Source organism: Polistes dominula, unplaced genomic scaffold (assembly GCF_049000335.1).
Source record: "Polistes dominula isolate Pdom_NZ unplaced genomic scaffold, Pdom_raw_medaka contig_281, whole genome shotgun sequence".
Taxonomy (NCBI): Eukaryota; Metazoa; Arthropoda; class Insecta; order Hymenoptera; family Vespidae; genus Polistes; species Polistes dominula.
Genome location: NW_028301067.1, coordinates 336,688 through 345,980, shown reverse-complemented (window position 1 = coordinate 345,980; position 9,293 = coordinate 336,688). Strand labels below are relative to the sequence as shown.

The 9,293-nt window shown below is 35.5% G+C and overlaps 1 protein-coding gene across 1 annotated transcript; it reads right to left on the bottom strand.

Annotated features, from left to right (window-relative positions):
- Positions 1–8,311: 8,311 nt before the first annotated feature.
- On the bottom strand, positions 8,312–8,833 carry LOC149031366 (uncharacterized). The gene has a single exon (XM_089176271.1). The coding sequence runs from the start codon at positions 8,831–8,833 to the stop codon at positions 8,312–8,314; it is 522 nt and encodes a 173-aa protein (XP_089032397.1).
- Positions 8,834–9,293: the final 460 nt, after the last annotated feature.

Below are 9,293 nucleotides of genomic sequence, written 5' to 3'. Positions count from 1 at the left end.
TTCTAGGAAATAGGTTTTTCAGGAGATAATTTATGGTTCCGGTATGTGCCTTGCAAGGGACAATCCTTCCAATAGTTCATTTTAATATAGAGAGTGAATATAAAGCAATGCAAGTAATAATTAATTTCTTATACTTACTACTTATAATTATTTCTACTGTTATTCATGTGAACAACTGGAATGATGTCTCGCGCAATTGGATCTATATTACTGCGAAAAATCTGGGTAGGCAAATTGTGGCGGAACGTCACATTATATTGCAGTTAAGTTTGCCCAAATGCAGTTGGACATCTTATCACTGTATACACCGCAGTGTGTAAAAATACTTGAAATGTAAAAACAATAGACTATAATCAAAATGCTTTCATTCAAATTCCTTCTGTAGAAGAATTACATTTGTTATTCATTAATACATCATAAATTATAGAAAGTAACTGTTTAATTCAAATATTCAAAACACAAATAGACATTGTTTATATAATTTAGTTTTTTCATATTCAAACTATTGTTTATGTTTAGATCAAATATAAATACAAGAAATAGGATATTTTTGTTCAAATAAATTATATTCAGATTACAGGATTTATAGGTAAAATATAATTTTATTAATTATTATAAATTAATCAATATAATTGCATTAATATCGTAAAAAGTGCAAATAATTCCTATTATAGTTCATCCTTTTAAATTATTTTAACAAATTTCTCATTATAAGCGTTGATGTATTTTTATGTTCTTTATTAATGAAAGACTAAAAATAAATTTAAATAACAAGAGAATTCGTATCCTATTACAGATTGAATATTGTTAAATTCTTTTAGTTACAAAAGTAAAAATTCATTATACATACATATCTATATATGTTTCATATTTAATTCTATCAGTGGAATATATTTTGACATTAGCAACTACAAATATACAATTTCAAGATTGCAAACAAAAAACAAAACAAAAAAGAAAAGAAATGTTGACAATTAACAATAAATCATATAATATAACAAAAAAAATTATGCTCTTTATTTTAATTAAATAAATATATTGTTTATTTTATTTTATAGTTTATTTAATATTAGAATTCGCAGTCATAAAATTTATATTTTATATACGTAATAAAAATTGTGTAATTCATTTTATTATATTTTTTAGCTTTTTTTAAGAGTCAAAATAATATAAAATTGAATAAAAATTCATAAATAATTAAATATATGTGATTAGAAAGATAATCTAGATGAAGCTTTAGTTTTTACACAGGAAATCGAAAAAAATGAAATCTAACTAATCAGCTTTCAGAATTTAGGCGTTATTTTTATTTTGAAAACACTCTTAGAAATATTGAGATCGTTTAAAAAAAATAACGGTTAAATCCAGCTTGAACGGGCCGTAAATGCAGTTGTTTCACTTACTCGTGAATATTTTTATTGCACATTATTGACAACTTTTTTAGTCCTTCGTAGATATTTATGAAATTACTTTTTTATTTTATAGAGTAATCCTGTTTCAGGCTGGGCTTTGAACATAAAATGTAGAGAAGTGCTGATATTCCCAAGGTGTCGAGGTAAGCGCCAAATCATTTTCTGTCTTATTGTTACGATATGATCGTTCTCCTACGCTTTTCTCCTTCTTTCTTCTATTTTGTCAACAACAGTTTTCAAAGAACGATTTTTAGTTAATGGTTCTTTTTTGAATGAGTGACTGAAAGTAATTTCTGGCTTATAATCGGGTTTTTCTTCCTAAATTCGCTCTGCCGCCAGCAAGATTAATACCGCAATAAAAAAAAATCACGTGTTCGTGACAGCAGCTGGCAGTGTTAACATTATGTACTGTTCTTGAAGCTGTTCACATATGAAGATAGAAATAAAAGATATAAAAATACTTATATATAATACTACAATAAATACTACAATAATTTTGAAAAGGAATCAAAATTTTTCTTTGATTACAAAAAATATATTATATTTAAAGATATTTTCCATCATTCTCTAACACAGAACGCCAGGTAAAAGGCATTTGTTCGATTTTATATTTAAAAACGGTTATGCTATTGAACATTTTTTCTAAGGTGGATTTTACTTCATCAGCATTGTTAAAGTTTTTACGTTTAAAAGTAGTTTCTAATATTGTGAAAAGGAAATGCGACGGCAAGAGATCTAATGAATAGGGTGGATGTGGTAAAAGTTCCAATCCAAGCTCCGTTATTTTTTTCTGTACTACATGTGCAGCGTTTCGCCATGCTTTTTCTTGATGAAGGATCCTGTTTTTTCCATTGACCAAAACAGATCCTTTTTTTATTAACTCATGTTTCATTCGTTCGAGTTGTTCGCAATACATTATAGTTGTAACGGTCTGACCAGGCTCGAGCAATTCATAGTGTATGATTCCAAAAGTATCCCACCACACACAAAAAAGTCTCTTCTGTATTGTTAGTGATGGTTCAGGTGTCGAAACAGATGCTTCTCCCGAAGAAAGCAATTGTTTTTCTTGTACAGAATATTTGCATACTACCCACTTCTCATCTCCAATAATCAGTCGTTGCAAAAACGGATCGGCTTCATGCCGAGACAAAAGAGACGCGCAGATGGTACGCCGTTGATCGAGCACTGTCTCCATCAATTCTTCAGGAACCCACATTCCTTTCCTCCACACTCTTCCTATGCTATGAAGATCTCTATGAGTTTGTCTCAATGAACAGCCCATCTTCAATGATAATTCTGTAATTGTTTGACAAGAATTTGAGTCCATCAACTCCTTCAAAAACTCCAACTTATCAGAATTTTCCATTCGTGGGGCATCTTCAAGATTCCTATTTCCATTTCGAAACTTGCGAAACCATGCATAACATTTCCATATTGTCAAAACATCCCCATAAGTATCGTTAATTTTGTTCACTGCTTCGAAACAGTCCATTCCTTGATCGAACAAATATAGCATATATTGACGTAAGTGTAATTCGTCTATTCTTGTCCTTGACATATTTCCTCCTTAGTAAAACAAGAATTTGTTAACCGAAAAATACAATTTACAACCAAGATTGAACGTAATAACAAAATTTCCGTGTTTACAGGACCGTGTCTCGACGTAAACCAAATGTAAATGAATTCATCTAAGAAATTTTGATTACAGTTGATCCTTCTAATACATTTAAATACAAAGATAGGATTGAGTAAACATACTCCTGTAAATTTAAATTTTTTTTGATAAGGTTTACAAACTAAATCAATATAGTTTAGCTTTAAACTAACGTTATTTCAAATATTATTATTGTTACATCTATGAAATATTCTAAATAAAACTTACTAATTACTAAATAAAACGAATATATTAGAAAAATAAATTGTTATTTATAAAATCTGTTTTAATTTTTTGTTTTCAGTTTTATTAATCCTTTAAAGCAGTTTTTTTTTCTTTAAAAAAAATCTTTTTTTTTTTTAAATAAAAAAAATTCAGTTTCGGTCATTGTCTTTGCTAAAAAATTAAAAAAATACAAAAATAAGCAAAATTTATTATAGCACTATAGAATAAAATGCCGATTGAGTTAACTCGTGCGGTGTTAACTTAAAGGGCTAAACTATCATTTTAGTTTTTTTGAAATCACTCGTTTTTTCACTTATGGTATTATCATAATAAGTATTTGGGAGCATTCAATGAGTCTTAGCAGCAGATTTGTTTGTATTGTTTATTTTATGACGCCTATGATCTATTTATTTCGACTACAACTTACTGGTAAAACCAGCCATACAAATAACGGCGGAAGTGAGTCATGACCGACTCATCGCTGATCGTGTGTAGAGTCCAGTGATCCCAGAAACTTTTGCTTGTCTGTTCGACATAGTGCCGTAAAATTATCGGGTTCTCAGTAAAATTATCGTACGCACAGAAAAAATAGTTTTTGACTAGGTTTCTTTTTTATACAAAAGTGCAAAAAAAAAGTGTATTTTCGCGATCTTGTCTTGTCGTTTTTTTCGTTTTGATTTTTTCGCTTTTTTCGATTTTTTCGATCCTTTTTTCGACTATGCTAATGCTATGTGCTATGATGCTGTGTGATGCTGCGATGCTGCTCTGATGCTGCTTTGCGACTATGTATGCTAAGACCATCCGAATACTGCATACCGAGTAGTAGATATAAACTTTTCGAACTTCAAACTTTTTGATGCAACGATGCATATATAGCTGAGCGAGCGAGCGCTGCGCTGCAATCGAAAAAAAAACAAAATTGAGACATATAGGAAATTATATTTACCTATCGAATTATCGTAAATTATCGTACAAGTTGGATTTTCGATCGTACAATGGTTTACATTATGTGACGTGTACGATAATTATCGTACGAATGGAATCACTGGTATAGTCAGTGAAGCCAGATTGCAAACATTGCTACCCCTTCTCTCGAGCCCAGCACACCTACACAGCAAAATTTACGTGTCGGTGTATCGGAAAACCGAAAGAAGCCAAGGGAAGCCGAGGTAGCTGTGCGACAGAGCAGAAATACATGGACATAATACACATTTGAACAATGTGTAAAACAATGTGTAAAACAATGTGTAAAACAATGTGTATTGTGTCCAGGTATTTCTCCTCTGTCGCGCAGCTAACCTCGACTTCCCTCGGCTTCTTTCGGTTTCCCGATACACCGAAACGTAACATTTCGTTGTGTGCAAAGCGTGCTGGCCTCGAGAGAAGGGGTAGAAATGTTTTACGATCTGGCTTCACTGATCGTGTGTATAGGTCTCAAAGATAACACTTTGGTTATCTTGATCGGAACACGCATGGCGGTGGAAATCGATACTTGACGAGCAGGGCAGCCACACATAGCTTGCTGGTGGCGCAGTCTTTTGTCAAATGGTGGAAACTTAAATGTACTCCCAATAGAATTTGAAATATTTATTTATACCTACTGTTGTCATTACCTTTGATTTTTATACAAGAAATACTTAAATATAACTCTAAGCAAAGGCAGCAGATGTCGATAACAGTATTCTTATTGTAGAGGGTTTCTCTAGAGTAAAGATAATATAAGACTGAATTTTGTTTTATGATTTTTATTGTTAGGATGCGACTTGCTTTTCTTTCTTGTACACTTCTCAACGGCTACGCACAGACTGTACTCGTCTGGTGACCACACTTGCTAGCGTGGTTCCCTAGCCTTCTAGTAACTTAGATGGCGCGACCATCGGTCGTACCGCTACATTACTCCCTTCGGAGCATTTTTCTTATTACATAAAATGCGAAACTTAAAATTATAGATGTTTACAAGTATATAAAAATATAAAAATATATAAAGATATATAAAAATATTGCATTATCTCTATCCTAACCTAATAAGTTTTAATTGGTACATACGAATCGGTATTGCAATCTTTTTCGACGAACGCTGGTTTTAGTCTTTCTATAGATACATTTATATGTTTTCCTTTATAGTTAATTTTGAAAATATTATCTGTAAGTCTTTGTATAATTTCGTATGGACCTTCGTAAGGCGCTTCTAATGGTTTTTTTACAGCATCGACTCTTAAAAATATGTGCGTACATGTATATAACCTATCCTGAATAAAATGTTTCTTTTTGGTATGGTGTGCTGTGGGTATCGGTCTGATTTGCCTTATATGTTGTCTTAATTTTTCTAGGAATATGTGTGGATCTTGTAATAGTTCTTCGCTGAGGAAAAATTCTCCTGGTAGTCTGATGTTTTCACCATATACCAATTCCGCAGCTGAAGCTTTTATATCTTCCTTTAGACTTGTGCGTAGACCAAGGAGCACTGTTGGTAGTATTCCTACCCAGTCTTTTTCTTCGTGGCACATTATTGCTGCTTTAAGTGATCTATGCCATCTTTCTATCATTCCATTTGATGCAGGGTGATATACTGTTGTTCTAATTCTTTTCGCTCCGACTAATTTGGTTAATGCTTCAAATAGTTGACTTTCAAATTGTGTTCCTTGATCAGTTGTAATTGTAATAGGAGAACCAAATCTCGAAATCCACTGCGAATAGAATGTTGTTGCCACTGTATCTGCTGAGGTATCTGGCATTGGAATTGCTTCTGGCCATCGAGTAAACCTATCGATCATAGTTAGGCAGTATCTCATATTTTTAATCGTTGGTAATGGACCTATTATATCTATGTGTACATGTTCGAAACGTCCTTGTGGTACTTCTATTTTCGAAGGTACCTGTTTGTTATGACGGCTTATTTTGCACTTTTAGCATGCTAAACATGTACTTGACCATTCTGCAATATCTTTGTTCATTTTTGGCCACATGAAGCTTTTTCCTATAAGGTGTTTTGTTACTCTGCCGCTGGGATGTGACAGATTGTGTACGTTCTTAAAAATCTGCCTCCGTAAAGAGACTGGAACGTATGGTCGTATGTTTTTTCCTACTATGTCGCCATAAATATATTTATCAGAGCTATCGAGGAAAATCTTCTGCAGGTTCCATTTTTCTTCTGCCAAAATATTCTTTAGTTCGTCATCCTCTTGTTGCTTTACCATTAGCTCTTCTGTTGATACTAGGACTGGCATGTCTATGGTTTCCAGTCTTGACATAGCCACATTGTCTTTTCAAGCAACGTAAACAATTTTGGAAGTAAACTGTCCTACGTAATCCAACTGTCTGGCTTGTCTTGGGCTTGCTTTGTCTGTATTTTGCTTAAAAGCGTGTGACAGTGGTTTATGGTCAGTCTCTATTATTAATTCTCTTCCTTCGACAAAATATCTAAAAAACTTTAAACTTTTATAAATTGCTAATAATTCCCTATCATACACACTATATCTAATTTGCGCTTTTTCTAGTTTCCTTGAGAAATATCCTAGTGGTTCCCATTTGTTATCGCAGAATTGTTCTAAGACTGCTCCAATTGCGTTATCGGAAGCATCAGTCTTTAATTTTAATACCGCTTTCTCTTTTGGGTATGCCAATAACGTTGCTGTGGCAATTGCTTCTTTGGCTTTTTTAAAAGCTTCTTCCGCTGCTTGATTCCATTCTACCAGTCTTTTGTCGTGCTTCTTGGCACCTACCATATATTTGTTAAGTGGATTAAGCCATTCTGCAGCCTTTGGTAAGAACCTCCTATAAAAATTCACTACCCCAAGGAAACGTCGCATATCTGAAACAGTCTTTGGTTTTGTATAGTTTTGTATAGCGTGGACTCGCTCATCCAACGGCGTTATACCCTTATTATCTATCTTATAACCTAAGTAGTTTACGCTATTTTGGAAAAAATTGCACTTTGAAACATTTATTGTTAGTCCATATTGCCTAAGTCTATCGAATATTGCACGCAGATGTTTTTCATGGGATTCCTTATCTTTAGACGCTACAATTATATCATCTATGTAACAGGCACAGAAATCTAATTTGCTTAATACTATATTCATAAACCTTTGGAATGTTTGCGCCGCGTTACATAAACCGAAAGGCATCACTGTGTATTCGTACAGACCAAAAGGTGTAATTACAGCTGTTTTTTCTATGTCTTCCTCAGCCAACGGAATTTGGTGATATGCTCTAGACAAGTCTATTGTGGAAAATATATTACAGTCACGAAATTGTTGCGTGACGTCGTGTACATGTGGAATAGGGTACCTGTCTGGTACCGTAACGCTATTTAGTCGCCTATAATCTCCACATGGCCTCCATTCGCCGTTTTTCTTTGGTACCATATGCAGAGGGCTCGCCCATTGACTCTTGGACGGGCGAAAGATTCCTTCGTTGACTAGTTGCTGAAATTCGGCTTGTGCGATTCGCAGTTTTTCCGGATTTAGCCTTCTTGCTCTCTCTGCTATTGGAGGACCTTTTGTGATTATATGATGTTTCACCGTGTGGCTGATGGGTTTCCTTGAAGTTGGTTTCGTTAAATCTGCGTACTCCCTAAAAAGTTCTAAATACGGACTATTGCAATTAATGGTCAAAATGGTTGGAACGTCAATATTTACTAATTCTGCTTTCCTAGAAAGCAATGTATTGCCGTCCAACAATTTTTTGTTTCTTAAATCAGGTAGTAAATTATAAAAATGCAAGAAATCTGCGCCTATTATTGCTTTAGAAACATTCGCTATAATGAATCTCCACGAAAAATCTCGACGAAGTCCAAGATTTAAGTTTAAAAGTTTTTTTCCGAATGTGTTTATTTCTGCACCATTTGCCGCATATAACTTACACGTATTGTCTTTGGTTTCACTTATCGAAGTACGTGGAATCACTGAGACGTCTGCACCAGTGTCTATCAGAAAACATGCTCCTGTTTTCCTATCATTTACCATGAGGCGCAGGTTTTTCGTCGCGTCGTCAACTGCCTCTATTTGAGACGCTTGCCTTAGTTTTCCGAAGGCTTTCTTTTATCCGGGCCTGTCCACTTGCACGGGGATCTGCACTTCCACGATTGTTCCGCGAATTTCCAGTGGTAGTAACATAGGCCGTCATTGTTTCGGTGTTTGCTTGACAATCGGCTTCGACTTCGGGATCTTCCGCGGAAACTTCGGTACTTTCTTCTACCGCGCATCAATTTTTCCATCTTCTCTGTTAGTTGATCGATTCTCCGATTGATTTCTGCTACCTCGCGATTGGTTGTTGTTTGAGCGGTACTTCTTATTGGCGCTGCTTCCGTAATGGCGGCCGTTTCCGGCAGACGCTCTCTCTCGAGGATCTTGTCACCCATATCCGCTAACTTTGCAGGTGACGTAATTTCGTCTGCAATGGCGAGGATCTCTTGTATCCTGGTTGGCATCCTTTGCATCCATAACGTTAGGAGCATTTTTTCGCTAACACTATCTCCTGCTAAGCGTTTCATTTCTCTCCAAAGTTCGGAGGGTTTTTTGTCTCCTAATTCAACTCCCATTAACAATCGCCTTAGCCGTTGTTCGTCGGATTTAGTTAGTCTCTGTATTAAGGCTTCCTTTAAATGTGTATACGTACATTGCTCGGGGGGGGGGGATGCTAAGATGTCGTGTACCTCTCTTATCAGCGTGGTATCCAAATTCCTTATCACCGCTGAAAACTTTACGGCATCCGATTTGTGGCGTCTCGCACCAGCGCAGTGCTGACACCTCTCGGCCAACAGCGCGCAGCTGTAGCAGCGCGCGCAGGAAACGTGCTGACATCTCTCGGCCGACAGCACTAACTTACGCAAGCACCTCGTATCGCCGTTCCGCAGGGGCATCCGATTGGCCTGACCACGCCCTTTTGGCTGGCCAGAGCGAAAGAGTGACCACTGCGACGCTTCCTGGGCGTCATCAACTTCTTCAGGAGGAGCTTACCACACGCTGCTCACATCCAGGCGCCGCTCAACCAGCTTCTTC